The sequence below is a fragment of the Lytechinus pictus genome, chromosome 9, assembly GCF_037042905.1.
Source record: "Lytechinus pictus isolate F3 Inbred chromosome 9, Lp3.0, whole genome shotgun sequence".
NCBI classification, from domain to species: Eukaryota; Metazoa; Echinodermata; class Echinoidea; order Temnopleuroida; family Toxopneustidae; genus Lytechinus; species Lytechinus pictus.
The window spans coordinates 11,917,039-11,934,066 of record NC_087253.1 but is presented as its reverse complement, the minus strand read 5'-3'; the positions used below and the strand labels follow the sequence as shown (position 1 = coordinate 11,934,066).

General features: G+C 38.0%; 1 protein-coding gene and 1 long non-coding RNA gene across 3 annotated transcripts; both read right to left on the bottom strand.

Annotated features, from left to right (window-relative positions):
* Positions 1 to 3,758: 3,758 nt before the first annotated feature.
* On the bottom strand, positions 3,759 to 7,367 carry LOC129278274 (uncharacterized). Of its 2 annotated transcripts, none has more exons than XR_010294596.1 (3): positions 7,086 to 7,367; positions 4,242 to 4,338; positions 3,759 to 3,854 (listed from the first exon to the last, which is right to left on the bottom strand). It is a non-coding gene; the product is annotated as an uncharacterized LOC129278274 (long non-coding RNA). The 2 variants fall into 2 exon arrangements; XR_010294597.1 differs by having other exon boundaries at positions 7,090 to 7,366.
* A 2,257-nt stretch (positions 7,368 to 9,624) lies between these two features.
* On the bottom strand, positions 9,625 to 17,028 carry LOC129268795 (UDP-glucuronosyltransferase 2C1-like). The gene is made up of 5 exons (XM_054906293.2): positions 15,992 to 17,028; positions 15,110 to 15,166; positions 13,991 to 14,156; positions 11,111 to 11,330; positions 9,625 to 10,044 (listed from the first exon to the last, which is right to left on the bottom strand). Exons 1-5 carry the CDS (start codon positions 16,865 to 16,867, stop codon positions 9,759 to 9,761), a joined length of 1,605 nt encoding a protein of 534 aa, XP_054762268.2. The 5' UTR covers positions 16,868 to 17,028; the 3' UTR covers positions 9,625 to 9,758.

The following is a 17,028-nucleotide window of genomic DNA, read 5'->3' as shown; positions in this document are numbered from 1 at the left end:
TACAATGAGCTTTATATATTATATATATATATATATATATATATATATATATATATATATTTATTATATAAATAGTGTACAATCTATTGTACAATATACTGGATTTTATGTACGACAAATATACAATTATCCCGAGTGCAGGTGTATTTCCCCGAGGCCGAAGGCCGAGGACAAAATAGACATGCACGAGGGATAATTTTATATTTGGAGTTCATATTGTCCAGTAATATCGTATAATGGAATGTTCACTATTCATTATAGTAAATTGTACAACACCTACTACGCGAGCAAATGTGAGTCTGAATGTCAAACATTCGTACCGTTGCACACGTACCACCAAGCCCCCGAAGCTACCGCCATTTTGTTTAATCCATTAGAAGCTAAAATAAGCCCTCATTAATATTAATTTCGTACGATGCTCCCTCGTCAACTGTGGTTTTGTACGTGTATTAGACAATACGCACATCAGCGCAATGACAAAGGTCAACTTGGCAAATTCATTAATGTATTCATTTTGTTACGCGCTCGTGACGCGAAAGATTCAGCGAATCAAGCAAGCGCAAATCTGAGACGATACGTTGCGCTCTATAAAGTATCGATATCACTTATAAACAAATCATTGTTTGTATTGCGTCTTATAGGCCTTTGCTAATTCCAAAAGGGAAGATGAAAAGGGTAGATCGAGTCGTGATTAGGTAAAGAGGTCTCTAGTGCTTTTGCCATCCCTAAATCGTAATTACCATACTTGTAACTCATGATGAAACGGGCCCCAATTTATCATGTTTAATACGTTTCCTGTCCCCTTTATTCTCCAGCATTTCTTACTCTAATTTTTTTTCCATTTAATAATTTTCCCACTCAAAATTCTTTTGTGCCGCCTTTCTCCTACATATGTAGAGCTCATTTTCAAAAGGGGTTAGGTCCATTTTTCATCAAACTTGATTCTTATGTCTTAATGTAAAGATTTTTAGTAGGTATATAAGATGATACCTTAGAAAAGTTGAAATTCCTATTAAAAAGTGAACTAATATGGCAAAGAAAAATCACCTTTTTTCAAAAGGGGTTAGGTCCATTTCAGTTTAGTTGCAAAAGGGGTTAGGTCCACACATACTTTTTTTGGAAAATAATATCTTTAAAAATATGAAGACAAGTAAATATCTTTTATACCCAATTTCATGTTCTCATGGTAGGGTATCATGAAAATTCAGTTTCGCATAAGAATATTGCAATATGGGAGAATTAAAAAATAATTATTTTCTTGGAGTGGACCTAACCCCTTTTGCAACCAAAATTTTCTGAAGAACTCATTTGTCAAAAGGGGTTAGGTCCATTTTTCATATATTTTATTGTTTTCTGTCTCTAAACCTCTAAATTTTCAGTCACTCTGATGATACCAAAGAAAATTTGAAATTCAAATGAAAACGTGAATGGAAGTGGCAAAAAAAAATCACTTTTTTAATCAAAAGAGATTGGATTCACTTAAATTTACTTGCAAAAGGGGTTAGGTACACAATGATATTTTTTTTAAAGTATATAGAAAAAAATTGAAGACGGGTAGATTTCTTTTATACCCAATTTTATGTTCACATGATAGAGTAGTTCATCATGACAATTTAGTTTCTCATAAGAATATTGCAATAAGTGAGAATAAAAACATAGTTTTTTTTCTCGGAATGGTCCAAAGTGGCCCTAACCCCTTTTGCAACTAAACTCTTCATATATTTCCTTCTTCTTTTCCCACTTGTTAACTGTCTCCTGGTTTCCATAAATCTCGTCTTATTTCTCTTCCACCCCTTTTGTTCCTACTTCCCACATTCTAGCTCTCTTACCACCCCCCCCCCCTCTAAATTATCTCTTCATATGCAGGGGCCGCGGAACGGTTTTCAAAGTGGGGGGGGGGGGCTGACCATGCTAAAAATCACAATCATATGGTAATTTTTACGTTTTTGTACACGGTTTTGGAAAAAAGTGGGGGGGCTGAAGCCCCCCCAGCCCCCGCGGCCCCTGATATGTGCCCCTTCATTTCTTTCTCATCTCTTTTCAATCCACTTCTCATCACTCTTTCCCTCTCTCGATCTTCATCTCATTTTGAATTTTGCAAATTCCAAATCCCTTTCATTTTAGCTCTGTACAAATACTATATGAACACAAATGAAAGACATAAAGGAATTCTCTGGTTAGTGGTGAATTTTATTAATTAGCCATAAAAAAATATCACATTATCAGAGGATTAAGCTTTACCTTTTTCTTAAGCGTATGTTAATACTTTGAACCAAAAGAATATTTTTTTTGTATGCTGGGGCAGCGATCCTGGGGAGGGGGGGGGGGGCACAGTTCCCCCTACTTCTTTAAGCACTGAAAAGTGCCTTTTTATGCAAGAAAAATGCCCCCTCACGAACGTGTACTGTGTCCCTTTCACCTGACGAGAACCTGTTTTAGGTGTTACCAAGTGCTCTTCCTTGTATGCAATTTTTTAACCCCAAAATGCCCCCCCCCCCCTCCTGGAACGTGTTCTGTGCCCTTTCATCTGAGGGCTCGTTTAATGTCTTAAAGAGTGCCTCCTCGCCTTCTTGTAAGTGCCCTTTCTCGAATCACTGCCCCCTTTTACCCAAGAAAAGTGCTCCTAAAGAACTTGTTCTGTGCCCCTTTCACCTGAGAAGGACCCGTTTTATGGCCACCATGACGATTGCCCTTTGAAACAAGAAAACAATATTCTCATTTCGATAATATACTTATGAAGGAAATCCTTTGTGCATTAAGTTTAATAATTCATGAGTGGGGGTATATAAGCAGTTTCGTACAGATGGAGGGGGGGGGGGCTTGAAGGACTCTTGCCCCCCCCCAGAAAAAAAAAAAATAAAAAAATCACGACCAAGAAAAAAAAGAGAAAAGGGTGAAATATATCATTCTGAATATTTTAGATTTTCTTATTTTAAATGTCACAATTTTGCTCGCTCGCAACTTCTTAAAAATTTCACGTAATACAGCATTTTCCCTATGCCCCCCCCCCCCCACTTTCAACTTCACTCCGCCGCTCCTATTTGTATGTTTATAGCTTCTCCTTTTGCAACCAGTTTTAATGAAAATCAACAAGAAATTTCATACGTCATGAATTTGGGGTTGTGATAATAATTTTTTTGTTGTTGAAAAATTGGACTTGGAAAAAAAAAACTTGTCCATCTTCATCAAGTGGTTCCTAAGTCAGACTCTTGAATTGTTGGATTTCTTGAATGAAAACATCTGTTTAATACACCAGTCCTGCAGATTGAAAAAATAGAGAAAGAAAATCAATGAATTTAAATTAAAATTGTCGTGATTTATAAAACATAAATGTTTTAAGAAAAGTGAGACTATACATATATATGATTCTTCAACACATAACAGAAAATCTTACTTCTACTAATTATAAACTTGTACTTCCATAAAGCATATCACTTAAACCTGTTCTATACAGTTTACATACCACTCTACATTATAACTACATGTACTCTATGAAAAAATGTCAGAGATTTCTCATAAATATGAATATATGAATCAACATATGTAAATTATATAAATAGTCAGAATTAAAGTTGATATGTTTTGTTGCACAGAATATTTTGATCTGTGATTAAAAACGACACAAACTATAATCTAAAAACAAAATTGAAATGGGTTTTTCAAAGGCAGGTCTATTTGTTGCCAAAAAAATGTGAACAACCTCCATTATCAACAATATTCACTAATTAACTCACTCATATAACTGCTGTAGTTTGTATTTCTCTTTGTGGTCTAGTCGCTGTTCTATTAGGCCTACTTCACCAATTATTTATCATCATCAATCACCTCCATGGAAATTGTAAAACTGCATCATCCTATTGGACAAAATGTAAAATAACAAGATTTAAAAAAAAATCGTAAATCTACAAATATGAAATATGAATATCACACTAAAGAATGAATAAAATGATTTTTTTTTAAATATGGAAAATAGATATTGCGTTGTCTAAAACAGATAGGAAATAAAAAGGCCATTTAATTACTAGTACCTTACCGGTATTTTATAAATTTGCCCAAGGTACATACCTTTTGGCATTGGTTCTATTTTAGACTCGAGAGCCTGTATATTTAAGAAGTGTCTATATTCATTACAGATCCTACCTCTTTGTGGCTCGGATTATTTTTATTTAATGTAAACATGGTTAACATTCAATGCATGTAATGTATCTGTAATTTTGTATGGGTTAGTTCAAGTTTTATACCTGGATGAGAATCTGCAAAATGATGCATGCACTTATGATCATCATCTTGAACCATATAGGTAGACCTCTACTGTTTTTCTTGTTCTTCAAACTCAACCTGTTTGTGAAAGAAAAGAAAACAATAATAAGAAGTGATCTTTTTCATGGCCGTACGTATAGGGGGAGGGGTTTGGGTAAGAGCTGAAATGTGAAACCTTCATCAAAAAGAGAATTGCATGACATCCTTCAATTTTACTTTAGAAAATGCACAAAACGGCCCTAGGACTAGGTAATATTGGTCGCTTCTGGTCCTCGCTTTCTGAATTTTAGGTTTCTCTAAATTTTTTCACATGTCTGCCCCCCCCCAAAAAAAAAAAAAAAAATCTGGATCTTTTTATTTCCGAATCTTATTTCATTTGATTTTAACATAATTTCATAATCTCATGCACTAGGCTAGTAGTTCAAAGTAGGCCTAGATCTATTTAGTCTAGATCTAGTCCAACAAGACTCAGTGCTGTGCGACAGCATTCATGTATCTAAATTAGGTCTAGATGTAGACTAACGATGGACTCTCGATCTATCTAGACCTGGAAAGTAAAGCTTCGGTTCTAAACCGAGATCTAGACCCTATATCGGTTTATAAATTTTTGATGTCTGACTCTGACTTTTATTCCTGGCTAAGACTTCATTACCATTATTGACCAAGAGTAGATCTAGATCTAGTCCTTGGTCCACTGACAGTCATACTCGTGCATTTAAATGGAGTCGTTTAGGCCCAGACCTAGATCATAAGCCCTGAGGGTAAGTGTCGAGGGTTGGGAAAGTATAAGTTAGACTAGATTTGAATTAGGTAGGCCTAGCTCTTGTCTTGATAGCATCGATGAATAAATAATAATAAAGTAGCCTAGATCTAAGTATAATTTAGTATTTAAAGTAAGTATGGCCTAGCCCTAGGATTAAGAAGATCTAGGGCAGCCATTCTCAATTACTTTTTTTGAAGCGCCACATTTCATGTTGAGAATCTGTAATGCTCCACTGTCCATTGCGCAAACCAGCAATGTATCAGCGGATGGGGGGCCCAGAGGCCCCTGGTGGCGTGGGGGTCGAGGGGGCAGAGCCCCAAGAAGTTTTGGAATATGAGGCCTTTTAAATTGCCCAGGGGGGCTCTAATTAATATCAACAGAAGAAATACAAATGCCAACAAACTACACAATATCAATATTAAAAGAAAAATGACCAGTGACTTTTTCACAACATACCAATGATACCACTAGTTCAGACTGTTCTGCCCCAGATATATTGGCTGAAGCAAGTGGCGTAATGAGTAAAAAAAAATGAGGGGGCTAGATATGGCAGCTGAAGCAAAAATATTGAACTTTGCAATACAAATATCTATATTTTGACATAATATTAATAAAATAATACAATATTCCACTCTTTCCCTTTCCTTTTCCTTCCCTTTCTCCTTTTTTTTCTTGGCCATGAAACACTTGGGCCCCCCAATCGCCAGTACGCCAGTGGTTGAAGCTACGTTCCCCGATTTTGCAAGGGCTGAAAATTAGGCGTTGCACTGCACCAACGCCCCAACTGCCCCTCTCTCTCTATAACTCACGTGCAGTATCATTAATTCAGTTCATGTTAAGCAAGAGTGCATGCAGGCAATCACGGCAGACAATGCATCTGAGCATACATTTATTTCACTTTTAAAACATCGGATTTTAATCGGCTTCGGAAACAAAGTTTCTGCTTGTTATGTCCCAAATTCATAATCTTTTATGATCAGGATGTTCTTTGAATATCATATCATTTGATGTTTAACTCTTAACCAAAACGTATACTCTGGAAATGCAAAATTTCTCGCCGTTGAAATAGAAATCCTACAAACGGGGTTTTCAAATCACTTGTACGGCACAAAAACTTTGTACAGCATAGAATAAATAAAAAGGAGAACACCATCGATCCTCCATAATAGGGGTTATCGAGTGCTAAATTGGACAAAATTTGAGGAAATCAATTAGCAATTAAGTGTCAAGTAAAGAGTTTTTGTTTTCTCTTTGTATTAAAATGATCACCAAAACCTTATTGCCAGGTTACTGGTAGATACATTTTTTCTCCCTTATTTTTCCTTTATCTTTTATACCGGCTCCCAAGCGCCACTCCGCAAGGCTCGGTGCGCCACAAGTGGCGCGCGCGCCACCTATTGAGAACCCCTGATCTAGGGCCTAGGCCCTAGATCTATTGATAATAAGACAAACATGCAGAGCAGCATGTTATTTCTAAGACCGAGTCTAACTATATTTATAAATAACAATAACATGGGTGGGGGCTAAATGCAGAAGCCTGAAGTTATGAAAAATAAATTTGATATCTGAAACAAAGTGAGGACTGAGGATTGACACAATGACAGGCGTATCTTCATCCATACTCCGCTTCACAGTTTATTCCTGACTGAGTCTCGATCTACTGAAGATAGATGCAGATCTCCCTCTAGATCTAACGTTACAGTGTACAAAAAGAAGCCTCATTCTTCTTGTTTTAATCAATCGTGGGTTGGTCCTTGTTGGAGGTGAACCAAACCAGCCCGATTATCTCTCGATTCCCAGCCGGCTAGGAGCCCGTACAAAATACATGTGGTCAACACAGCGGCATAACGGCATAACCACAACATTGCAAGCAACATACAGGCTGCACTGGGCGACGATGACAATCTGACTTCAATTTCAAAGACCAAATTCTGCTTTCCTTTAACAGAAGATTAATAGCAAACTCTCTAATTTGTTAAACAAATAACCTAAATCACAAAATACAGTGTGAAATGTGTAAATAGTCCACTGAATTCATGTGGTTATATCAATTAATACGTACTCACCGGAGTGTTCGTAGGTCCATTTTGTGTGTGGAAAGAAAAGTTTCAGAATGAATAAATTAGATGACGTAATGAGGTCAAATGAATAATTAATTCTGTAACACGATACCACTAGTATCGATGACAAAGAATCGGGGAAATCGCGTATTAATGACGCTCTTAGCCAATGAAAAGGCCGGATTATGAATATCTTCATGCTCATGAATGTCAATGAGGGCTTATTTTTGTCTTCAAATGATCGCGGTAGGCGGAGCCTAATCTCATTTGTTTTGTGCTGAACGCGCACGCAGCTTTCGGTCTAGTAATATATTATAAGGTCTTTGCGTACCACTGTTGCACGGGTCAGGAAAAGGTGACGTCACTATAAAAATTAAGATTCAACGCATTGTACGCGTGTAGTTAATGCTGACGCGCATGGCTTACTGTCTAAATACGCATTGCCATTATTTTCCACATTCATTTAAGGACGTTCCACAGTTAAAGTGAAATCCATGTCATTTTCACCAAACTTTGCACATAAATACTTTAGAACCTTAATATTTGAAATATGCAAAAATTAACATAGGTCCATGTGCTTAATTTTTTGCTATAGAACTTCAAAGTTCACCCAAATTGATGTTCTTAAGAATTGCGCATTCAAAATAATTTGGCATTTTTAGACCGCCCAAGATTACTACAATGAGTGTAAACCTCTATTACTCAGTCAAAATACATGAAAAAGTAATCAAATTTCGCAAGAGAGTTAATAATTGTATCGTTAGAATGGAGAATATATTTATAGTGCTATTTGTTTGCAATTTTAAGTTTAACAGCACTGTCAGTTCTTAAAAATGGCGTAAAAGATAACAAAATCCCAATCTAAAAAATGTGAAATTTCAGTAACAAACTACATAAGTACAATAAATGATGCACTTTATTCAAAATCCATGTCATTTTCACCAAAATGTGTAGAGTTGTAGAGGAAGGTATACCTAAGAGGAACAAACATTAAAAAATAGGGGTTCATGTGCTTGTTTTTAAACTATCAGTATTTTTATTAGAGCAAATGTGCTTTTTAAAACACCAAAAATGCGCCGAATGCTTTGTATATATGTGAAGAAAAAATCAAAACCACTCTACCATTTATTCAAACTCGGGGTAATATTCGTGATTCTTGGCAGCACTGCAGAGTAAAGTATTTTGAAATTGTAGATAATCTTTTTTTGAATGGTCCATGGAATAATTCAATTTTTTAGCTTCATGAAATAACGCATCGGATCTGCAGTTAAAGTGCAGAAGATGAGAAAAATCAGCACATACCCGCAGCTAATTAATCACCTGTTCATCCATTGTGACGTCAGCGCGCAGAGTGTAAACTATGCGCAGATCATAATGCGCACAAACATAACTGTGGAACGTCCTTAACACGGGCTTTACCCTCAAATAATCCAAAGTTATATTGTACATATGTACAATATAACTTTTTGAAGGGAGGTCACGTGGTACCAATTTAGCCAATCACAGCTCGTATTTTATTACCACTGTTTACTATATATATATATACATTATACCTCTCGCTCACTTTCTTATAAATCTGTTTATACCCTCTCACTCCCTCACAAACGCACGCACACATGCACATTCATCCCTTCTCAAGTCTCTTTCATCTCCTTTCTCTCCATTCTCTCCCCCTCTCTCTCTTTATCTATTTAACTATTACCGTGTTTACACTTAATCGGCAATTGAATCGGCTGGCGGTTCAGAACCGGCAATTTGCACCACCAAAGTAGTAGGTTCTGAACCGCGAGCCGATGCAGAATCGGCTTTTTTACTACGTGTAAACAGAAAGCCGATTCTGCACCGGCAATTTGTGCGCATTTCAATTACTTTACCATTGTGACGTAATTGTTAGCGCACTGATCCAGCGTTGTCTTTATTATGACGTATATTGTAGGTATGCGTATCATTTCAAGTTTTTGCATCGGCTCGCGGTTCTGAACCGCGAGCTGTAATAACGTGTAAACGCAATCCAAATGCCGATTCTGCATCGGCAATTGGTTCAGAACCAAATGCCGATCAAGTGTAAACACGGTATATATCGCATACGCCCACGCAATTACGCACCCGCACACACTTTCTCCCTCCCCCACCGTCTTTCACATAAACGCCCACAAACACAAACAAATCTCAATCGAAAGTGTTTGCAAAACCCCAGAGGGGGGGGGGGGGAGACGCATAAAACTTTTCGAAGAGACTTGAAAACGAGGAGCGAAGCGCCCGAGCTTATCATTGGGGGCGCTTTTGCGTTTTCTAAAGTGAAAATGAAGGATTCTGTGCACAATATTAATGATTTTTTTTAAATTTTCAGTAAAAAATGTAGGTTTTCAAATTTCGGGGGGGGGGGGGCAATTGTTGTAAGGTTGTAGCACCAATGACATTAGTGATGAGTAATTGTAATGAGTCGGATTACACAATGTCAAATTATCTCTCTGCGCAAAATTCAATCAGCAGATATTAGATATATCTAAAATACAACATAAAATTCGACGTACCATGGTATTGAATATATGTTATTGGTTTATTGATATACGAGTATTCACTCATATCAAATATCGAAATTGAAAATTGGTAAAAAGTAAGAACAGTCAATTATCAAATTTATGAATTAAATATTTGTGTTGCAAATAGCTGAATCAATCTGCTTTGGGTCTAGCATCCTTCTGTTGCCGACAAAAACACAGCCCACAGCATTTTAAAAGAATCCATCGTATTGTCAATAGAAACACAACGAAAAGAGCTGCGAGGAATGCTATGACGTCGATGGATTCTCGCTGGATGAAGTTGAGTTCTAGAGCTCGAGTTCTGAGATGGTCACCCCCAAATTTCAAGATATGTTCGATGTAGTAGACGACCTTGTCTCGGACAGGCACGATTTGATCTTTCATTATAGCAGCAGCCTTCTTTGCATTAGCAGTGTACCTAAGAATGATGATAAAAATATTGAACAAAAATCAAGGGAATAGATTTGATAAAGATTAGATGTGTTGATATATAGGCTTGGGGATGGCATGGTTAACGGCATGTCAGGGGTAGTTGAGGGATGCCAGTCTGGCCTCTTTGAGATGGAAGCTATACCTGTTGTAGGAGACCCAAAACAAGCGGGACCCCTCAAGCCCCAACTCCATCCCCCCAATAATGGTGAGCATCCTTGCTCATGCTTTTGGCGCTTGTTGAGTCTTGCAGAAACGGTAGCTTCCTTCTCAAACTTGTCGAAGCAGAGGACAGACAGAGTGGACTTGGGGAATCATCTACTGAAAAGGGTGCATTATTATTCGAAGCGTTAGTGCGACCTTCAAGGGTATAGGTAGATGCAAGGGAGAGAGACCTTGCCCTAACTCGCATTTGAAGCTGACATTGCAGTAGAACCTTGATTAGCAGAGATATGAGCCAACCGGCATAATTCTATTTGGTGCCGGGAGTATGTAGTTCTCTCTCCTCTATCCGGCGCTAAACGCGAAAGTTTTGACACTCCAATAATTGTGTACACTTATAAAATCTCTCATTATTTCACTCAATGTGAATCTTTGTTGAAAGTAGCAATAGTAAGTACGGTACGCCAAGTTAAACGAAAGCGTTAGAAAACTCCCTTCTTACTTTGTTCTGACCTAATTTGGAGTGACTTGAGCAGAGACAGCGGGAAAGTGGACATTACAATGAATGTGTATATATTATCTAAACATGCTTATCCTGTATAAAGATTTTTAAATAAATAAATAATAAATAAATGAATCGAGTGGGCTTTAAAATAAATGGGTGATAGGCCTGTTATGGGTTTGATGGGTGTATGGCGCTAATGTAACCTGTTAGATGACGCAGGGATCCTTGAAGAAGAGCTAGAAAGTTGTGAGAGGCTTGTCTGACATGGTATTTAGACGTGCATTGTTCTGTGGTTACAGGTTTCCAGGGGGAAACGTTCATAAGTATTGATAGATGTTCCCATATCTCGCTGTAATATATGGTATATTCATTTATTATAATTACTAACTTTGGGTTGTTGAGCATCTCGTGAACTGCCTCTCTGAAGCTTTCTTCAGTGAGTGTATTCTTATCGATAGCGAACCCCATTCCTTTGGCCTGCACCCTGACTGCATTACCCATCTGGTCGCCAGCTAGAGGCATGAGCAGAACAGGAACGCCATGGGTGACGATCTCATTGATACCGTTGGCTCCTCCATGATAGATCATCAACTTTGTCTTGGGGTGACCTGGTGGTTCGTTACGAAACGAAAAAACAAAATAAACATGTTAAAGTATAGATGATGATCATGAGCCTTTAATCTGTTAATAGACAGAAGTTCTGTCCATTCATTTAACGTGTTCGCCGGGCCCACGTCTTAATTTGTCTTGTAATTTCTTGGGTTAGGTATCAAGCATAATAAAGACAGAGGACACAGGTTAGCTGGAGATAATGAGGATTGAGATTGGACGATTTAGTAAACCCTATCAGGATTTTGGGATGAAATAATAAAACAAAGGTTGAGTGGAGGAGGGGTAAGAGCCAGTCCTCTGTTATGGTGCACTTCATTAAACATGAATCGATCTTATATTGCGATCAGTTTATAACCACCTTTCCACATTTACTGTCACATCACCTGGGTTGAGAGTAGAAAAATATATATCGTCGCTGAATCCACGAAGTAGCACAACGTCTCAAAATCACGTGAAAAGTCCATTTTATGTATCTTTCGGTTTTAGTTTTCTCTGGCTATGGTCTATCATTCCACCGAAATTTAGAACCCAATTTAAAATGAAAAAAAAAAACCCGACTCTAGCCTAAAAAACGTTCAGGTGTTAGGCCCACAATTTTTTTTTGGGAAAAGAATATTTTTAAAAATATGAAGACAGGAAGATTTCTTTTATATCCAATTTTATATTCACATGGTAGGGTATCATGAAAATTTAGTTTTGCATAAGAATATTGCAATATGGGAGAATAAAAAAAAATGATTTTCTTTGAGTGGACCTAACCCCTTTTCCAACCAAACTCTTCTGAAGAGCTCATTTGTCAAAAGTGGTTAGGTACATTTTTCATAAATTTTCTTGTTTTTTGTCTCAAAACCTAAAGATATTTAGTCGCTCTGATGAGACCAAAGAAAATTTGAAATTCATATTAAAACGTGAATAAAAGTGGCTAAGAAAAATCATTTTTTTTATTCAGAAGAGATTGGATTAAAAAAAATTGAAGACAGGTAGATTTCTTTTATACCCAATTTTATGTTCACATGATAGGGTAGTACATCATGACAATTCAGTTTCTCATAAAAATATTGCAATAAGTGAGAATATATATATAAATGTGTGAAGTTATACATGTACAACAGCTATGGCAACTATTTTTTATTTAAATTTTGTAAAGAAATTGATGAAGAGAACAATGGTAGGCGTAGCTTGAATCAAGGTTCCCCAGAGCTATCTACCCTTTGGAAAAATTGGTGATGCCGAAAAAATGTCTCTGCCGGGAATCTTGCAGATTGGAGACAAAAGATTCCTTAAGTTCCTAACTACAGACTTACTGGCAAGATACGATAGGAAATATGTTTTTGTAATGATAGTTACTTTTCGCTGCCTCTGGTAGGATATTATGAGCAGACACATTGTTAACTTTTACGGGGAAAGCAAAAATAACTATAATATAACTATGCACAAAACGACACTTGTCATGCTTGTGTTTAAATCACTACTATGTCAAGATTTGATGTTCATTCTATAAATTTTTAATATGGAAGGCAAGAGTAGATACCTGGCTCTTGGTCTGTGCATTCTTCATTCCGTTAAACTTCACAATCATAAAGCAACGGGCAGTTGAAAATGTAAAAATCTTGATTCGCGTTTATCTCGAAAAGTGATTTCGCGCATCAACGGTCGCGTATGCCACTTCGTGGATTCGGCGACGATATGTTGCATGCAGTGGAAATTATTGTATGTGTTAATGCATATTCATATATCACATGCATATATCTTTGATTTAACTCAAACTGGATCTGCTTCATTCTTTGTCGATTAATACATGGAGGTAAAAGGGAAGGAGTGCCATTCAAGCCACGTTTGATATGTCAGGCATGTGTTTCATTGGCTTTTTCTTGCAGATTGGAGACAAAAGATTCCGTCCTAACTACAGACTTACTGGCCAGACATACTTGAGAGGAAATATGCTTTTGTAATAATAGTTACTTTTTCGCTGCCTCTAGTCGGATATTATGAGCAGGCAATTGTTAGCTTTTACGGGGGAAAGCAGAAATAGATGTTGTAATATTTATTGAAATATGATTTGAAATCACTAGACTGGGCGCTTGTGGGCGCAACTGTAACACATAAACATCACAAATGGGTGCATTCCCTGAAACTAATCTTAACTTTGTATAATGAGGAAGTGTGCGGAAATTTGTAAAATGTTGATTTAAAAATTGTCAAATTCTGAGGATTTTTCACATTTTGAAACTTATCGTAAAATATTTCGCCCAATTTCAGTAAAGGTTTTGAGATACATTTCGTCATATGTATATTACCAACATTTTGTGATCAAATAAAATTGGGAATATTCGCAATTATCAATTTTTAACACAAATCAGTTTCCAGTTTTCCCATGGAACTGGCGGTATCTTAAGTCTTAAGGCTATAGTGCACCTGTGTATTCTTTATTTTGTACTTGTTTAGAAACTACATGAATTAATTTCCATTTCGTTGTCACTCCATCCTTTTTACCTTCATGATTAACACCGATAAATAAACCCAGATCACTGTGATAATTTCTGTGATCATGATATGTATAACAATGAATAACAAAACAATGATCAAGTATAAGTATAACAATTCATTATTAACCATTGCTATGACTGAATTATTCATTAATATCATGTGTATTCACCAAGGAGGTCATTCTGTGGTAGCCAGTCCGAAACAAGCGTGTTGTTTCCAAGGTTACGTGGGCGTGTCCCCTTCAATCTCCACAGCACCCTCTGCGGCAGCTCGCTGAAAACTGTGGCCAGATTTTCATTGAGTTCGTCGTTCATTAATGATGAGACGACAGAACCCTGAGAAATAAAGATAAAATCACAAATTAATTAAAAAATGCTTTGTTACATAAGGGAATACGGAGAGGCAGAAAGAGGATTCTAGAGAACGTTAAGGAGGAGAATTAGAGGAAGAGGGTGGGTCGAGGAAGAGAGGGGGTGTGGTGGGAACTGGAAAGAGAAAGATCGAACTGGGAGGTGACTATCGATGGGGGATATATAAGGTGGGAGAGAGAATGGAAGGATGGGGGAGAGGATGTGGGATGTGAGAGGGGGGGGGGGAAGAGAAAGACTGGGAGACAGAGATATGTGGGGAGGTGACGAAGGTGTGGAAAGGGAGGGGGGGGGGGTAGTAGATGGAGAGAAAGACATAGAGTGGGAGATTAGGTGAGTTCCAGGGAAAGAGTCTAAATAGAAGACGGTGAGGAGGAGAAGGAGGGTGGCAGGAAGAGAGGATGTGGGTGTAAGAAGGGGAAAGAGAAAGATGGGATAGAGAGATCTCTGGGGAGGTGGCGAAGGCGTGGAAAGGGAGGGGGTAGTAGAGGGAGAGAAAGAAACAATGAGTGGGGACGTCATGGTCTAGTGGTTACGAATCTCGTCTCTCAATGAGAGGGGCGTGAGTTCGAATCTCAGCCTAGGCGTGTTTTCCTTCAGCAAGAAATTTATCCACATTGTGCTGCACTCAACCCAGGTGAGGTGAATGGGTACCCGGCAGGATTAATTACTTGAATGCACCAAGCGCCTTTAGCAGCTGGAGCTACAGCCGGGGTAATATATAGTGCGCCATTGAATAGGAAACTCGATAAATCGGCGCCTCATAAGTGCTATATATTATGAATGAGAGATGGGTTGAGTTCCAGGGAAAGAGTCTAAATAGAAGACGGTGAGGAGGAGAAGGAGGGTGGCAGGAAGAAAGGATGTGGGGTGCGACAAGAATATATTCAATTTCGATATGAATTGAATGATAATCTCACCAAAGTGAAGATGACGATCCCATGATTCCCAGAACCTTCCACAAAGTCGTTCATTTCCTATAAAAAAAATAAATGATAAGAAACGTCACGTGCTCGGAACGATTTACATGAAATGAATGTAAGTCAAACCTTCATAAGCAAAATTCTAAAGGTGCTCCCTCTGAAATTGATATTAGAATGTATGAATAAAACGTAACACGAAACAACTGAACATGTTAACGTAGTGAGTTATGCCTTTTTAGTATTCGTGTTATTTTAGGAAGAAGTTTTAACCATGTCATCAAAATGAGCGAGCTGATAATGTCACATTTCTTTCCTTTTTACTTCATGTTTAATAGCATCTCTTGCTTAGATCTATAAGCCCATCACTCTTGTTTGTAACGAAGTAAGGGATCTCAATCATAAGATTACTCATTAAATAAAAAAGCATATCTTTTGAGTTTTTACCCGAAAATGGTAAAAAAGGAAGAAATATCATGGAACAAAAGAGGTGGGGAGATCGATGTACAACATCAGCTCACTCATTTTTTTTTGTTACGCTTGTTTATTCGATTAAGTAAAATATTCAAAGTTTAAGAAGGACCATCCCTTTACATATCATACTCTGACTTTCTTTGAATAAACATGACTAAGTCAATCCTAATATTCTCTTCTTTTTGTCAACGGTTGCTTTTTCAACATGAAATAATGTAATTAAGGAAATCTTATTACATATACTTTTGGCTCCCAAAATTAAATTTCACCCATCACTGTGCATCTCTTCGGTCAAAGACTCAGGAATTCGATGTTAATAAACATCACCACTGATTACGATGCATCACAAAAGGGTTAACAAAATTAGTAAACCCCATCAGGACTTAACCGACTGCGGGATCCATATACCTTTGGTAATGGTTTGGCCGGTTTGACAGTGATCCCACCAATGGTGATGTAGTTAGGTGTGATTGGTTGAGCGAACTCAAAAGACCAGTCACCTTGAGTAAGCCAAAGCTGTGCTTTCCCAACAATTTGATCAATTGTCAGATCGGGCCTGATGTTGTGGTCTTTCTGTATTTGACTGATCCCCTTCTGAGTGAAGTACTTCAGTATCGGTTCGGTAACGTAACGGATAAGTATATTCGCAATTCTTTGGGAGAATGTCATCTGGTCGGAGAAGGTGGTCATCGCGTTGAAAGGAATATAGGAGGATGGAGCGGGGATGCCGAAGATATCTTCATTAAAAGAGGGCCCCCTTCTGAGAGGAGTCACCACTATGAAAGGTATGCCAAGGTATTCCGCAAGCAAGGCATCACAGCCACAGATGGGTAAAGTGATGATCAGATCAAACTGTTCCTCCTTGAGGCGATTTAAAGTCTCCTTGTCTTCGAAAAGTCGGAAGCAACCCTCTTTGGTCATGGGGAAGATCTTGCTTATCCTGCCGAGGATTTCCACAAAGGATTCCTGACTAAAACCAAGAGAGATCGATTGGAGGTTTGAAGCTATCTCATCCATCTCTTCCTTTGTTCTGGTTGTCTTAAAGAAGATCTTCCCGGTGACAGCTCCCTCGGTGAGACCCTTGGTGACCTTATGCTGGGGTGCCAGGAGAATGACTTCATGCCCTCGTTCGACCAGGGGTTCCGTGACAGCTGAAAACAGAATGTGCTGACTAACGGTGTTCATGACCATAGTCATGGCGAGCATGATCTTCGCTGCTGATGCGGATGTGGCCAGTCCAACGCATGTCAAGGCAACACAAAATAATCCAGTGACTTTCGCCATCTCTCGTTTTTGCAGGTTCTTTAAAATGAATACTTGGGATTTCTTTCAATGAAATGAATATGTATCCCGCAGAGCTCAATAGCACACTGGACATAAACCCGACCACGTACAATACAAGCGTGGATCTTCGCCCATTCACCATGTTCACACATCCCCTCGAC